Genomic DNA, 17734 nt, shown 5'->3' on the forward strand with positions numbered 1-17734 from the left:
GATGTCAAGAATGCTGCCAGAAATTTCTTTGTTACAAGTAAACTGGTGAAGACGATCAACAGATTACACGTAGTCTCCTGATATCTAAATCTCAGGGAGCATGTGATATTAAGGACTTTAGACCTACCTCGTTATCTAATTCTGTTTACAAGATTATTACCATGATCTTGGCAGAAAGGATGAAGTCAATCCTAGCTAAGATCATCGGTCTTGAACAGGGTGCTTTTATCCACAATAGGGCCATACATGATCATACCCATCTTGCTAATGAGGTGGATAATAGTCTGAATAGAAGCAAGCGTCCATGTGTTTTCCTTAAACTTGACATATCTGAGGCTTACGACAGGGCGGAATTGTCTTTCTTAATAAATGGTCTTCTGTATCTGGGCTTCTGTAAAGAGTGGGTTCGCCTAATGTATGACTACCTCTGTCTTTCTCTGGTTATTAATGGTAAGGAGCGTGAGTTTTTATTTCTTTGTTGTCACTAACTCTGTCTTCACCGTCTATTTCACAGACATTTCTTCTTACTCTCTTTTGGATGGTGACCATATCTTTATTGGGGGGTTACCAAGTGCAATCTTTGTTCTGGAGATGGATTTGTAATGAGATTAGAGACAAAAATCCTCCTGCCCTAATTTTAGAAAGATGTGGCAAAAGAAATGTATTCCCAGGGCTAATTGGTGCCTTTTTCTTGCATTAAAGGGAGGGCTGTTGACACTTAACACAAGATAGATGCAGTCCCAAGATTTGGCATTTCCTTGGCAAACTGTTGATGCTTATGTGTACATCATGAGGAGACTAATAATGCTCATCCTTTTGTTGGGTCCAAGCAAGGTTTGCAAATATGATAAGTTCTTGCGTAAGAGATTTAACATTAAAGTTTATCTAAGTGGAATTCTGTTCAACAAGCCTCAAGCTGGTGGTGGAAGCGTTAATTTAATCCCAACGGGTTAGTAAGTGCTGGAGACTTTGCTTTCCTCTAACTTGTTTGGAATTTATGGGAACAAAGGGATTTGGTTGTTCGTAATGACATCGCTGTAACTACCAACCTGCACTACATAGTGTGGAGGGATGTGAAAGACCTGATTTGATCCATTAGCTGGTTCTATGAGATGGAGACTGGAGATCTTAACTGCTGTTACATACTCTCAACAAAGATATTCTAATATCTTATAGACAGAAGACAATGGGTTTTCAATATTTTTGCTGAATGGAAAAATTGTCCTCCCCACCAAGCAAGGGACTGAAAAAGTAAGTGTCCGTTGAATTGAGTTTAGGAATTATTATTCTGGAAATTTCTTTCCACCCTCGGAGTCGGAGGTGGAAATAAATTTCCGGAAACGAAATTCTGCCCATTAGGGCTTCTCTGTCTCGCAAGGGTTTGGCCGTTGCGTGCTGCATCTGCCTCCTCTTTACAGCCGCTGCGAGCCGCCTCTGCCTTCTGTGAAACGGTCGATTCTTCACAGCATATAATGGAGAAGGACCACTTCAACAGCGCACAGGAAGAAAACAGACACAAAACGGGAGAGAAGAAAAACAGAGAGAGAGAGAGAGAGAGAGGAGACAGAGGAAGAGTCCAAGGAAAAAAAATTGAAACCCTCCATTTGGTTGAGGGTTTCTTCGATTGGCTAAACCCTGGACGAGGGTATGAAAAAATCCCTCGCCGAGGGATTCTGAATGATGTAAAAGAACCATCGACGAAGGTTCTGAAGAAAATCAGAACCCTCGTCGAGGGTTGAATTCTGAAAAAAACCACAACCCTCGTCGAGGGTCTAGCCAGAGGGCGCGCGAGAGAGAGAGACTCACCATCTGCCGTGCCTGCGTTAGAGCTTCCGTTGAGGTCGGGATGAGAGAGAGAGACTCACCATCACACCAGTTTGTCCAATTTCTGAGACTTGCCTGCTAATGTTGGTTTTGACTGGACAGTTCTCCTTGTGGGGAAATGAACTCAACGTCCGCTTTCCTTTTTGAACCCAACGGCTGACCCAAAATTTTTTTTATTAAGGGGCTTTGTTACTTAACTTTAGCGGCTCTCTCATAGAAAAACTGAAAATTAATCAAATATTTATGCGTAAATAAAACAAATTCTGTGGGGCAATTGTCCACCGATAAAAGTGGTTTTGCCACTGTTCAATGCAAGTTATCCAGCTATATCAATGCTCAGGCTCGAAACAGACTGCATATAGGGTGCTTGAATTTACAGAAATAACCCTATCATTTTTGCAAAAGACATAAAAAAAATCCACCTTATGATGACAAAAAGAGAAATTAATGAAGCCCTTTTTGTCCTCACGAGGAGGCAATTGTAGTGGCTTGCGAGGTGGTAGAAAACAAAACCCCAATTCTCACGGGTACGTGGATCTCACATGTTTCGAGCGGTTGTGAAACAAACACGATCGAGTTTCATTGATTCATTTCTTTAACTTTTTTTGGTGCACCATTTCTTGTTGGTTAAGAAATATTTTCGTGGGACATGCTTGTTCAATTATTAAAGGTCATGGAATAATGACAAATATATTTTTTTTGTAGTCCGTTGACACACTTTCAAGCATGTCAGGGAATGAGCTTCATGAACTTGAACCGTAATTAGTCGACGGGTACTTTTTCTACTTTATTTGTTAATCGACTTCTTTTTTTTCATTTGTTTTATTTACTTAAATATGTGGCACTCTTTTGTCAAATTTGCACAAAGAGTTTTTTTTTTTACATACTAACAAACCTTAGTCTTAGTTGACTTCAGTTATAATTCTTTTTAGTCGTGTGAGCTCGTCTTAAACTTGCAGCATCAAAGCAGGGATTTCAACGCTCACTGGTTCCACTTCCACGAAATGAATTAGAACACGACCACCCAATTTCGCTCCGATCAAATCCTTACCAATATGCTCGGTAGCGTTGCATGAAACTCCTCCTCCTTCATTCTTTCTCCTCTAGTTGGCGTTCACTAAGTGAGAGAGAGATCACAAAGAGTGAGGGAGAGAGGGGATGACCAGGTCCAAGTCCTTTCGACAATTCCTTCTTCCAATTCAATGCGTTTACGGGAGGGAAACTGATAGGAAATAAGACTTATTTAATGTTAGCTACTGTTGATTGAAGTTGGGACCGGGACAGCTACAAATGGGTGATGATGAAGTTGCATATATATTTTATGAATAATCTTCGTGTGACCCTCACATTGAATTTCACCGAACATAGGCCCCTTCCTACATGTAATGTAATTCTGGCTTCGCAGCTTCAAGAAGAGGCTTTCTTTGTAAAGACAATTCAGGATTTCTCCTCTCCCTTCTCTTTATTGCGAAGACACGGACGAAGGACCACTTTAAAGGAAATGAGGAACTTGGTCAGCGTGGACGCGCTAAGCAAGAGGGAAGAAGAGCTTATTTAAAGATGACATAATGGCAGAGCCTTTCGCAGAAACATATTGGTAGGTTTCTCTCTTAGAAAAGAAGCCATATACGTGTTTCTCGCGCTTGATCCCTTCTATTCTCCAGACCCTCTTTGTAGACTTGCAGATCGCTCATCCCATGCCGATATCCGGCATCCAAGGCCAAATGCTCGAAGTAACAGGTGAAAGGATCCTCCACGCCGTCTTCATTACCAAATCAACACGACGTTATACATGCTTTTGTTGATTGTTTCAGTTACCTAATCTTTGTTTACCGTTGGTTATAGTTGTTCTATGCGCCGGATTGAAGAATACGGAATTCATATCCAAGCAAGACCCGTACGTTTGCGTCGAATACGAAGACGCCAGGGTCAGAACCAGAACGTGCACAGGTGAGAAATGTTGGGATTTCTCCCCATTACGCATATACAAAACCAAACGTATATACCCTAAAACAGGATCATGCTCATGCTAAATCATTGAATCAAACATAACCTTAAACTTAAAGCGGAAGCGCACCTGAATCCATCTGATCTGGTGCACGGGAAGATCGCAGCAGGGTCTTCCAGGGTACATGCGGCGCGCTTGAGGTCTCTCTCAGATGGGGAAGAGGAAAACCCTAGAAACCAATGTTTCAGGCAACCATTGCACGACCCCAGGGACCACTACCATTTTATAATAAGGACAATTACGGATTCCACCCATCAAAGAGTCTGTAATTCCGTACTGGTATCTATACATTGCAAAATTACCCCATACCATCTAAAATGACGTAATATCCCGAAATGCATCACTTAAGCGGATATTTACATTAAGACAGCCATAATGTGTGAAAATCCTCATAGACATATGTCGGTCCACCAAATGATCTTACAATCTCCCACTTGGGCCAAATATGTCTTTATACATTCAGACATTACACAAAACCTTAAGAACTCATAACTGCTATCTTATTAAACGTCATTTCACCAATCTCGTCCATGATCATATCAACACAGAACCAAAGCGGCTTTCGCTATATCAAAATTAGCTAAACCTTCAATGATCACAAATGTTAACATAATCAATGACATAGATCTGATATGGATGTATAGCATGAGAATTACATGTAATGTGATTACAACATGTCTATTCTCAGCTGGTCCAACTTTAAAACCTTATGGAGATCAAAACCTAACACATAAACACAGAATGGAACCAAAGAACTTTAAACTTTATTCTGCAGAAAACTGAATATGTGTCTATACATAAGAGCAAACAAAATACAAACTCCCACTAAACCAGCACATCATCCAAGGATAACACCCCCATATGAACAACATGTTCGTGAAAGACCTTATGTGTTAAACCCTTGGTAAGCGGATCCGCAATCATACAGTTTGTTCCAATATGCTCTAAAGACACCTGACCATTCTGTATCCCCTCTTTAACAGCCCAAAAACTTAATATCGATGTGCTTCGACTTTGACAAATTGTGACTGTTATAAGAGTACATGACTGCTGAATTATTGTCACACAACAACCTTAGTGGTATTTCTATACCATACATAATGCGCAGCCTCGTGACAAAATTCTGCAATCACAAAACCTGATTGGATGTCATTATCTTGGCATCCAGCAAAGTCAGAATCTGAATACCCAATGATCTCCCACTGGTCTGACTTCCTGTATGTGAGCATAAAATCTTATGTTCTTTTTAAGTACCTCAAAACTCTTTTGGCTGCTTTCCAATGACCCATACCAGAATCACTTAAGTATCTGCCTAACATTCAAATGATAAATGCAATATCCAAACGAGTACAAACCTGAACATACATAAGACAAATAGGGAATCATTTCCATTACTTTAGATTCGATTTTACTTTTATGGCACTGTTTGAGACTAAACTTGTCTCCTTTAGCAACTGGAGTCTTTCTTGGTTTACAATCCTTCATGTCATATCGCTGAAACACCTTATCAATGTAAGCCTTTTGTGATGATCCAAGAATACTCCGAGAACGATCTCGAAATATTTGGATCCCTAATACAAAAGATGCACAACCAAGATCCTTCATGTCAAACTTTGTTGACTAAAAATCTTAGTTTCATGCAATATGCCAACATCATTACTTGCCAACAATATATCATCGACATATAAAACCAGAAAGATAAATTTGCCCCCACTGAACTTTTGGTATACACATTCATCAACCATATTAATTTCGAAACCAAATGAAACTATAACTTGATGAAGTTTGTAATACTATTGACTGGAAAACTTGCTTTAGTCCATATATGGATTTCCTATGTAACACCTATATTTAATTTTCTTGAGGTTGTTGAGTTTGTTCTTCAGTATGGAGATCGACATCATTGCCTTCTTCTGAATAGAGTGGACTCAGGTCCCTCTTCAAAAGCAATGTTCATAACCTGATCACCTCCCAAACTCAATATCCTCAAAGAAATGGGCGTTTCTCTTTCAAAGAAAGACTTACTGAATGGATTAAATAAAACTTATAACCCCTTAATGTTTGTTCATTTTCCCTTTATACATTCAGTGCAGACATTAAAGTTTGCAAAATCAAGGGACTCAAGAATTTCTTTTGACATAATTCTTTATATTCTCTTTTCAGAAATATGTCCTAAGCGCCAATGTCATAACATAGTAGAATTCTCTTTCGCTAATTTTCTTTTACTACCACTAAACGTAACATGCAAGGTTTCATTATATGAAGCAACCGTATCAAGCAAATAAAGGTTATCGCTACTAAACAAAGAACCAGTGGAATTCAAATTTGAATGCAGAAACTACTTAAATTTATTTCCTCCAAATGAACAATAATAACCAAATTTGTTCAGTAAGGAAATAACAACCAAATTCCGTCTAAAAGGCGGTATTACATAAGTTTCTATCAAATTCAAATAACAACCAGTCTTTAACAATAACTCAAAAAAACTGCTATGGCTTCAATCTTCGCCTTCATGTCATCGCCCTCATAGATGAATCTTTCAGCATCAATTGGCGTCCGATAATTTAGGCAGCCCTGCACAGAAACACTTATATGAGTAGTAGCAACCGAATCTACCCACAAGTGCCTTGGTACTGAAATTAAATTAACCTCAGAACAAACCAAAGTAAGAATCGTACCTTTCTTTTCACGCCATGCGTGATACTTAGTACAATCCTTTTTCATATGACCTTCATCCTTGCAAAAGAAGCAGCTTGATTTGCCTTCCTTATGCTTCTTCTGTTTTTTAATGGATGCGTGATCAACTGCAATTTCCTTAATAGCCTTCCTTTTCTTACTTTTAGGCGTAGTAGCCAAGTGAGCACTTTCTATCCTATCATGCTTCAATCTCTCCTCTTCTTCCACACAGTACGAAATGAGCTCATTAAGAGTTCATTTCTCCTTCTGACAGTTATAACTAACTTTAAACTGTCCAAACTGTGGTGGAAGGAAAGAAGAACCATATGCACTATAAAGTCTTCGGGTAACCTCAGACCTAGCGCCTGTAATTTTGAAGCAAGATGAGACATTTCCCTAATGTGCTCCCGTATGTTCCCCTTACTTTTATACTTCAGCGTCACAAGTTTACTCAAAAGAGTGCTTGTTTCAGCCTTTTCATTTTTAGCAAAACGTTTTTTAATCTCTTCAAGGAACGCCTTGGCACTAGCCTTTTCAGTAATAGATCCCCGAAAATTTTCTGGGATTGATCTCTTCATGATCATTAGACACATGCGGTTTGAGCGTTCCCACCGTTCAAAGTACCGCTTATCCTCATGGGAACTTTGATCTGTTGGATGAGGTGGGCACAACTCCCTAAATGCAAGGTCAAGATCCATACAACCCAGAACAATCATGACAGTTTCTTTCCAGTCCTTAAAATTCGAACCATTTAACTCAGGAACAGTACTCAAATTTGCAGATATCATAGAAACCGGTGTCATAATCGTGTACTTAAATCCAAAACCAAAATGATTCAATGAAATGGGCCCAAAAGAGTCCAAAATTTATAAACCGGTGTCATAATCATGCTTAAGAGGGTCAAGAACTACTGAATCAGCCTTAAAATGGCCCGTATCGTTCTTAAACCACAATTAGAACACCCACATACCCCTACATAGGGCTTAACAAGTCTAAAAATTAGACGTACCAGTCAAAAATAGACCGTATCGGTTCTAAAACCCACTGAACCGGTTAAAATTGGCCCAAAAACGGTTCCATAACTCAATGAACCGGTCTGAAAAGCCCTGAATCGGTCTAAATATCAAGTGAACCGGTCTGAAAATACCCGAATCGGTTCGAAAATCAACTTAATCGGTTCTAAAATGCTAGAATCGGTTCCAAAACTGAATGAACCGGTCCCAAAAATGGTCCGAATCGGGTTTAAAAGGTCCGAACCGGTCTGAATCGGTTCTGAATCGTATTGAACCGGTCTGAAATCGAATGAACCGGTTCGAGTCTTTTCCAAAACCGGTTTTAAAAAATGAACCGATTTACATAACTTAAACCAAATGGATACGGGTCGGGTCCGACGAGACCCGACCCGGTCCGAAAAATTAACATAAACGCGCTCGAGCGGGCGGCGGCAAATTTTTTTTTTTTTTTTAAATCACGATGGATCCGGATCGGGTCTGTCGAGAACCGACCCGGTCCGCCCGCCCGCCCGACCGCCCGATCGCTCGCGGGCGTTGCCTCCACCGCTCGCCTGCCGAACGGCAGGCAGGCGGTGAAGCTCCACCGGCAGGTGGCCGCCGGCGGGTGCCGCCAGCATCGCCGGACGTCGGTTGCCACGATGGCAGGCCAACGCCCAACGGAAACCGACCGATTCTGGCCGGTTTCCCCACATCGTCATTCTGCCGTATTTGCAGTTCTTTCAGAAAAAAAAAACGAAATAAAGGAAACGAGCCGGACGGAGGTGGGTGGGCGCCGGCCGTCGCCCGAACCGACGGTCGCAGCCCGCCGTGCCGCCATAACAGTCGGCCCCGGTCGCTGCCCCTATCGCCAGCCGGTGCTCCTCCATCGCCCCTCCCTGCCGTCCCCGTTTCCTTCCTTTTGTGTCTTCTTCTTCTTTCGTGGCTGCGACAGGAGCCTGACGGCTTCTGTCGCCCACGACCGAGGCTCAACAGCCGGCGGGTCACATCGCCCCTTCCGGCGACAGCGACCTCGCTGGCCGTTTCCCCTCCCTTTGTCCCTTTCTCCGGTTGCGACGGAAGCCGACGGCTTCCATCGCCTACGCGATGGAGGCCGTCTCCCCCTGTCCAGTTTTTTTTTTTTTGAAAACTTGCAGCCAAAGAGCAGGAACATTCAAATGGGAAGAACGCCAAAAGATCAACGATTTAACGAAGAACAAAGGCTCTGATACCAAATGTTGGGATTTCTCCCCATCACGCATATACAAAACCAAACGTATATACCCTAAAACAGGATCATGCTCATGCTAAATAATTGAATCAAACATAACCTTAAACTTAAAGCGGAAGCGTACCTGAATCCATCTGATCTGGTGCACGGGAAGATCGCAGCAGGGTTCTTCCAGGGTACGTGCGGCGCGCTTGAGGTCTCTCTCAGATGGGGAAGATGAAAACCCTAGAAACCAATGTTTCAGGCAACCATTGCACGACCCCAGGAACCACTACCATTTTATAATAAAGACAATTACAGTTTCCACCCATCAAAGAGTCCATAATTCCGTACTGGTATCTATACATTTCAAAATTACCCCATACCATCTAAAATGACGTAATATCCCGAAATGCAATCACTTAAGCGGATATTTACATTAAGACAGCCATAATGTCTGAAATTCCTCATAGACATATGTCGGCCCACCAAATGATCTTACAAGAAAAATCATCATCCCCTTGTGACGGCACATCTCCATTTAATCTCTCCTTTCCAAAAGGCCAAAACTTAGATGTATCTCTGGAACTGATCAGGTGAGTTTTCGGGTCAGTTTCTTTGCACTTACCATGTTCTTTCCGCTGATTGCTACAGATGGAGGCAGGAACCCCACCTTCAGGGAGAAATTCAACTTCACTCTCATCGAGGGTCGCCAGGAAATGAACGTCAACGTCTGGAACAGCAACATGTTTTCCGGGGACGACCATATTGGCAGCGGAAGGTGATCGGCTCGTTTCTCAGTATCCCTCTTTTTATTCTTCCTGTTCTCAAACTCAACGTTCGATCAAGATTTTATGTTGTTGTTGAAGAATCCAATTTCCTTTCTTGTTCCCACCCGTTGGGCATATTGTCGTTCTCTCCTTGTGCATGTTTTAGAAACTATTATAGTTTCTTTTATTGTATTGCCTTGTGAGAGAGCCTTCCACATTTGTTAGGCATTTTGGTGGAAGCTCTCATATATCACGTGTATTGCCTTTGGCCTAAAAAATAAAACAGTCAAAAAAATACAGAGGGAGGTGTGGAGCCTCTGTCGTGGATGTAGGTCTGAGCAGACCGAACCACGTTAAATCTTGCTTGTTTCTTGCTCCTCTTTCTTTCTACATGGTATGGTTTACCTCTAAATTCTGAAACTGCGCCAGATTCCGACGACCGGCGCTATCAACTCCGGTGGCAGTTTTGGTCAAGCATAGGCTCGTTGGAATCGTCTACATCTGAGGATTCTTCCTGCAATATTTCAGATTTTTTGGAGCATTCTTTGAAGAGATAAGCATTTTTCTTTGGTTACTGTTTTTTTCGTTTTACAGTACCTGTAAAATCTGAAACTGCGCCAGATTCCGGCGACCGGCGCTGCTAGCTCCGGCGGCGGTTTAGGTCGAGCATAGGCTCGTTGGAAGCGTCTGTGTCTGAGGATTCTCCACACAAAATTTCAGATTTTTTGGAAAAGCGGTGGAGGAGATATGAATTTTTGATTGACCACCTGTTACTGGAGTGCTTCCTGCGATTTCAGGTCCAAGCGTGACTTTCTCTGGGGCGCGTTTTTTATTGGAGTCGAATAAGAAGCTGAGCCTGGTGGCATTGGATTCCGTCACATGTCTAGTATTTTTTGTTTAAATTTCAGAATTTTTGGATGATTTTATAAGCAGCTGCTGAATTTACAAGTGCTGAGGGTCTGACCGCAAATTCCTGCTAGAGAGAACCTCAACCTGTCCAGCGTGATTCTCTATTCTTCATTTGCGGCCTCCTGTTTCACAGCAGATTCATGGCTGGAAATAGCTCGTCCACACCAAACCAGTGGTCAGACCCTACAATGGAGAGAATAGTTGTTCAAGATCAGGTACCAAATACCAAAATCACTTCTACTCTACTAGATGGAAGAAATTACTTATCGTGGTCTAGATCTGTTACATTATATGAGTGGTAGATCAAAGTTGGGTTATATTGATGGAGAAATTATTCAACCACATGAAACTGATGCACGTTTTAAGGAATGGAAATCCATCAATGACATGGTTATGTCATGGCTTCTCAATTCCATGGAGCCAAAAATTGCTCGAAACTTTATGTTTCTGACTAGTGCTCATGATGTATGGATTAATGCAAAGGAAATGTATAGTGAGCAAAACAATGTCGCCCGCATGTATCAGCTATCATGTCAAATTCATAGTTTAAGAAAGGGGAATATGTGTATTGCTGATTATTACGGCAAAATGAAGTGTTTATGGGATGAATATGACATATACACTGCATCATATAGTGATAATGCTCCATCAAAAAAACTCAGGCAACACGAGAAGACTTTTCAATTCCTAGCAGGTCTTGGAAATGATTTTGAACATATTCGAAGTCAAATTTTGCTCTCAGCTGAATTACCTTCTGTCAATAACATTCTGTCCACCCTTATGAGAGAAGAAACACGTCGTCAAGTTATGAACCCAGATACTCAACCAAAAAATTCAGCAAGCGAGGGTTCTGACAAAGCAGCGTTTCATGCCAATACTATTGCCTATGCTGCTACAATGAACAAAAGGGATAGTCAAGGGTCATATGGCTATAAATCGAGAAATCAAAATAGTAAGTTTACTTGCACTTATTGTAAAAAGAATGGGCACACTCGGGATAGGTGTTGGACACTGCACGGGAAACCAGGAGCATCTCAGGGTCGGCGTCCAAATGAGCCAACTGCTTCTGCTCAAGTTGCCGCCACAGAAACCACTGATGTAGCTGCCCAATTGAAGACTATCACCGAGCTTCTTCAGAATGTATACAAACAAAAGGAGAAGATCGCCATGGTCGCCTCGGCATCTAGTCAAGATCTTCCAGGTACTCTCTCTACTTACTCTGACTGGATTATAGATTCTGGAGCAAGCGATCATATGTGTTCATCTACTATAAATCACTCTAATATTAAGGATGTACATGAGAATAATTTTGTCGTTATTGCAGGTGGATCCAAGGTGAGAGTTGAAGGTATTAGTAGTGTTAATCTCTTTGATAGTGACAAAAAAATTAATACCTTAGTTGTTCCTAAGCTGTCTACAAATTTATTGTCTGTTTCTAAACTCACCAAGGATTTGAACTGTGATATTATATTCTCACCATATGATGTGATCTTTCAGGACAGGTTGACGAAGAAGATGATTGGTAAGGGAAAAATTACCAATGGACTGTATGTGTTGGAACATGAAAATAAAGCTTTGATTGCTAAATTTGATAGCTCTTTGTGGCATAAAAGACTTGGCCATCCTTCCAATTACAAGTTGAAAGTTTTATTTCCTACATGTTATTATGATTGTCATTCGTGTGATGTGTGTCGTTATGCTAAGATGAGTAGACCTCCTTTTCCTGAGTCTAATAGTGTTGTTGAACATCCATTTGATTTGGTACATTCCGATGTATGGGGACCAGCCCCTGTGAGTTCTTATTCTGGCTTTAGATATTATGTTACCTTTATTGATGATTTTTCAAAAATCACTTGGATATATCTGCTTAAAAATAAAAGTGAAGTTTTTGACAAATTTCAAATCTTTTTTAATATGATTAAAAATCAATACGGAGTGCAAATTAAAACTCTAAGAACTGATAACGGCACTGAGTTTAAAAATTCCATGTTCCAAAGTTTTGAAAAACAACATGGTATTGATCATCAGTTTACCTGTGTAGGGACTCCTCAACAAAACGGAGTAGCCGAAAGAAAAAATCGACATCTCCTAGAAGTCACGCGAGCCTTGTTATTCCAAATGAATGTTCCTAGAATTTATTGGAGTGATGCTCTTTTGAATGCATGTTATATTATTAATCGTCTTCCTAGCAAGCAACTTCAGGATCGTGCTCCTCTTGAAATTCTAAAGGGACGAAAACTCAATTTAAACCACATGCGAACCTTTGGATGTGTTGTTTTTGTTGCTACCCAAAATCAAAATTTAGACAAACTTAGTACTCGAGCTCTTAAATGCATGTTCTTAGGGTATTCCATCTCGCAAAAGGGGTACAAATGCTATAGCTTAGAAGAAAAGCGTCTTCTAATATCTAGGGATGTGGTATTTAATGAAAATACACCCTACTTTCCTCAGCCAGCGCAGGAGAAACATATTCAGGGGAAGAATTTATTATCTAATTCTAACGTGTTTGACAAGAATGGTTTTCAGGGGGAGATTGTATTACCAACCACTAATGCAGATGATGTGTTCACAATTATGAGAAGAAATTCAGATTCACTAGAAACTTTTCAAGAGACCAACACAGAAAATGCTACATCACAGAACCAGATTGACAGTCAAAATATAGATTATCAAAATGACATTCAATTTCCTTTGCGAAGATCAGAACGTTAAATCAGACCTCCTACTCATTTATCTGATTATGTCATGCTCACTTCCACCAACTATCCGATCGAGCATTATGTTGGGTATGAGAGAATTAACAGCACATATAAAGCTTATTTGTCTCAAGTCTCTAGCTGTTCTGAACCGTGTACATATGAAGAAGCAAAAAAAGACTTGTTATGGGTAAAGGCCATGAATGAAGAGCTTGATGCATTATACAAAAATAAGACGTGGGATATTGTCACCTTACCACCTGAAAAAATGGCTGTGGGATGTCGATGGGTGTTCAAGATAAAACACAAAAGTGATGGAAGTATTGAAAGGTACAAAGCCAGACTAGTAGCAAAAGGATACACACAAACACAAGGCCTAGATTATGAAGAAACATTTGCTCCCGTAGCAAAAATACTGTCAGAGTAATTCTTTCTATTGCTTGCAACTACAATTGGTCTTTGTACCAATTAGATGTTAAAAATGCTTTCTTGCAAGGAGAGTTGAAAGAAGAAGTGTATATGAAACTTCCTCCTGGGCATCCAAAAGAGGCAAATGGTAAGCTTGTGTGTAGGTTGCGTAAAGCTATCTATGGTCTGAAACAATCTCCAAGAGCATGGCACTATCATCTGAGCAACTTCCTAGAACAACACAATTTTGCTAGAAGCAATGCCGACAATTCTTTGTTTATCAAAAGAAAGGATGATCATCTTATTATTATTTTGGTCTATGTTGATGACATAATTCTTACAGGAACAAATGATCAAGGACTTATGAAGACTAAAGAGCTCCTTCATGATGCTTTTGATATAAAAGATTTAGGAAGGCTTCGCTATTTTTTAGGAATTGAGATAGCTCACTCGCACAAAGGTCTTTTTCTATCTCAACGAAAATACACGATGGATTTGCTCAAAACAGCAGGAAGGATTGGGTGCAAGCCGATAGAGACACCTATTGAAGTCGGTCAAAAGATTGAAATTACTCCTGATGAACCTGTCATTAACAAAGAAGGCTACCAACGTCTTGTAGGGAAACTTATTTATTTAACTATTACAAGGCCTGACATAACATATGCAGTCAGTATTGCCAGTCAGTCCATGCATGCTCCAACTAAACATCATTGGAAAATCATCAATCGTATATTGCAGTATCTAAAGAAGGCTCCAGGACAAGGTATATGGTACAAAAGGAATGGTCATCATCAAGTGTGTGGTTATACTGATACCGACTGGGCTGGTAGTTCAGACAGAAAATCCACCACCGGTTATTGTATGTTTGTTGGAGGAAACATTGTATCTTGAAAAAGTAAAAAACAGAGTGTAGTGTCCAGATCCAATGCCGAGGCAGAATATCGGGCTATGGCTACAGCAGCAAGTGAACTTACATGGATTAAAACTCTTGTGTCAGAAATTGGATTAGAAGTTGACATTCCTATTCCCTTGCATTGTGACAATCAAGCTGCAATTTCTATTACAGCAAATCCTGTTTTTCATGAAAGGACCAAACACATTGAAATTGATTGTCATTATATTCGTGAAAAAGTGCAGAAAGGAGAACTGTGCACACCATATACAAAAAGCTCGGATCAACTGGCAGATGGTCTTACTAAAGGTTTAAATCGAGATCAACATTACAAGAATCTCATCAAGTGGGGATGTACAAATATTTACACCCCACTTGAGGGGGAGTGTTGAAGAATCCAATTTCCTTTCTTGTTCCCACCCGTTGGGCATATTGTCGTTCTCTCTTTGTGCATGTTTTAGAAACTATTATAGTTTCTTTTATTGTATTGCCTTGTGAGAGAGCCTTCCACATTTGTTAGGCATTTTGGTGGAAGCTCTCATATATCACGTGTATTGCCTTTGGCCTAAAAAATAAAACAATCAAAAAAATACAGAGGGAGGTGTGGAGCCTCTGTCGTGGATGTAGGTCTGAGCATACCGAACCACGTTAAATCTTGCTTGTTTCTTGCTCCTCTTTCTTTCTACAGTTGTCATCAGGATTCAGTTGTTGAAGGTCCTCAAAGAAGGATACGATGATTCTTCATGGCCTCTCCAGTGCAAAAGAGAAAGGTAATCACCGACCGCTTCTAGCTCGCCAACTTGTAGTGATCATCTTAAACCCCAATTTCACACCCTACAGTCTCAACTCTTCGTCATCTGTAACAGGCATGCTGGAGAAATAAAGCTGATACTGCACTATAAGAAGCTAAATGTGAGTTCACCTGTTCCACTTTCAGTTTGATTGCTCCAATGTTCCTTTCAGTTTCGTGGTCGAATCGATCTAAATGTTTTTTTTTTAAATTTCTTCCTGTTTGTTTTGCGGAAGCATTCGAACAACGAGGCAATGCCCGCCCCCTCATATCCACCTCCGTCAGCACCACCGCAAGCATATAGCGTTTATCCCCTTGCTTACGTTCAGCCACCGCCCAGCACCTACCCTCCGGTTGGCTATTGGCCCTGCCCCACTCATCCACCACCAAGCTATCCTCCTCCTCCTCCATATCCCCCTCAGCCTCCTGTCTATCAACCGCCACCGTATCCCCCAACAACGTATCCTCCGGCCACATACCCACCGGCTTCATACCCACCGGCTCCATACCCACCGGCTTCATATCCAGGTACCCTCTCAACTGTGTCCTGCAAGCATATGGATCGTAGAACGGATCAATCAGCTGCTTATATGCATCTCGTGTTTTATACAGGGCAATACCCAGGAGCTTACCCACCATACTGATGTTTCAAATGGGTTTGGACTTCGGAGGTGCAGCATATATTAATATATGACGATTTTTGAGTGTCTGCTGTGAAACCGTGTCTCAAAATCTTGTGTTTGGCAGTATTTGCCATGTATGGTTCCGGCCGTCGCCGGCCAGTCTCAACCTTGTTCTTGTCAAAAGTTCCTGATCATTGTAATTCGTTCTTGCATATCTTGAGTGTTTGCTTTCTGTTCTTTTGATCTTACAGTATTTATTAGAAAAAATAAAAACTTTTTGTGATTATTATTTTTGCTTTTACAATAAAAAAAAAGACCGATGAGAAAAGGATCAGTATAAGTTTTACTGACCCTTTTTTGGAAGCTCAATAAAAGTAGTGTACTTTAATTGACGTTTTTGCACTAGTAAAAGTTTCTTTCCGCAAGTGATTAAAAGTCATGGATTTGAGGTTCCTTCTACTGACGCAAAAAATCTAGTCTTTAAGGCAATGTGGGAAGTGTTTTTGCACGGTAAAATTTTTAAGAAAAAAAAAAAATGTACTTTGAGAAGAAATTAACTTTTTCCAAATCTAGGTCTTGATGGCCTACAACTTTTTTGCAAGATAAAACTTCACTGTTTGATGAACATGAAGATACTAATTTCAGCGATTGTAGTCTTGAACTTTGGGCTAGACAGGAACATAAAGTAAGGAATTCATGGATAGAATACAAAGGTACTAATTTGATCTTGTGCAATCAAGCATCACTTCTTCCTTGTATAATTAAAAAGAAGAACCTGAGCAGCCAAAGACATTGACAACCACGACCATGCAATCGACAGAAAACAACAACTAAAAAGGCAAGAAAACCATTTTTCCCCTCGGTGCAAGCAGCCAATGCAATAAACTTCAATATGCATCACATGTAAAGAGTAAGGTGAAAGATCAAATTCGACTGCTGGAACACGAAATCATAAGCCCCTCTGTGAAACACAAAAGTAAGGCCTTCCCGTAAACCCATGTCCAGAAAGAAAGGAAAACCCCACAAAGGAAAGGGGGAAATCTATACTTGGGAAGTGAACTTCACTAAAATCTGCAGAACCCCTCCAAGACAGAACAGAAGTAACCTTCCAGTCAATCGGGAAATGCTACAATGCTTTAACCGAAGGGATCATGCTTTACACTTAGTAGTGGCTTTCGTGCAGCATGCCCACCGGCAAAGCTATCCAGGATCATACCGGATCGAGAAGAAACATAATAGATTCTAGGGTTACACAGCACGCGAAGACAGAGAAAGAAAGCCCTAGAGGTCGATCGCCCTAAAGGAAATGCGAGCAGCAGAAGACGCCCGCAAACCGGTGGTTCATACGAAGGGAAATGCCCTAGAACCTCGCTGCTGCTGAGGAAGAGCCCGCTGCTGTAGAGGCTGGAGAAACAGCCGCAGAGGAAGAAGGCCCAACGAGGAAGACGGGAATAAGCAACGGGCAAAAAAAAAACTCGTAGAAAAAAGTGGGATCTCTCTAGGTCCAACTATTTTGAGTGAGAAATTTTTCCGAATTCACTGAAAAAAGCATGGCAAAACAAAATTTACTGTGTTTGATGCTGCAGCGGAAAACCGTACAAACTTGGGAAAAAAAAAAAAAAAAACTTTGTCCAAAAATTTTCACACTTTTACTTACATGACCATTCCATCACTTTAGTCTTACTTGACTTCAATTGTAAATTACAAAGAAAAATCGTGTGAGTTGAGTTGCCAAGTTGCAACGGTGTACATTAATGGCATTTGTGCTAGCTAATGGTTGGCACGATGAGCCAATTCGAAACCAATCATACATCCAACTTGGTAGACGAACTACACGTGAAACTCCTCTAAGGCCCTATATATATAGCACAAGAGAACGTGTGCACTCCTCTAAGATCTTATCACCGGCCGTGAGTAAAATTCTCAGCTCAACGTATGC

General features: G+C 40.8%; 1 protein-coding gene across 1 annotated transcript; it reads left to right on the forward strand.

Moving 5' to 3' along the window:
- Nucleotides 1-3515: 3515 nt before the first annotated feature.
- On the forward strand, nt 3516-15816 carry LOC116250328 (uncharacterized). The gene is made up of 6 exons (XM_031623959.1): nt 3516-3564; nt 3670-3774; nt 9362-9488; nt 15081-15152; nt 15249-15294; nt 15409-15816. The coding sequence occupies exons 1-6, from the start codon at nt 3522-3524 to the stop codon at nt 15814-15816; spliced, it is 801 nt and encodes a 266-aa protein (XP_031479819.1). The 5' UTR covers nt 3516-3521.
- Nucleotides 15817-17734: the final 1918 nt, after the last annotated feature.

The sequence above is a fragment of the Nymphaea colorata genome, chromosome 3, assembly GCF_008831285.2.
Source record: "Nymphaea colorata isolate Beijing-Zhang1983 chromosome 3, ASM883128v2, whole genome shotgun sequence".
In the NCBI taxonomy this organism is placed as follows: Eukaryota; Viridiplantae; Streptophyta; class Magnoliopsida; order Nymphaeales; family Nymphaeaceae; genus Nymphaea; species Nymphaea colorata.

What these genes read in the sequence shown, in the direction of transcription:
- LOC116250328 (XM_031623959.1), top strand. Translation starts at nt 3,522, where the DNA reads ATGCCGATATCCGGCATCCAAGGCCAAATGCTCGAAGTAACAG. An exon ending in CCAAATGCTCGAAGTAACAG is followed by an intron (nt 3,565 to 3,669) that starts GTGAAAGGATCC and finishes CGTTGGTTATAG; the next exon opens with TTGTTCTATGCGCCGGATTG. An exon ending in CAGAACCAGAACGTGCACAG is followed by an intron (nt 3,775 to 9,361) that starts GTGAGAAATGTT and finishes TGATTGCTACAG; the next exon opens with ATGGAGGCAGGAACCCCACC.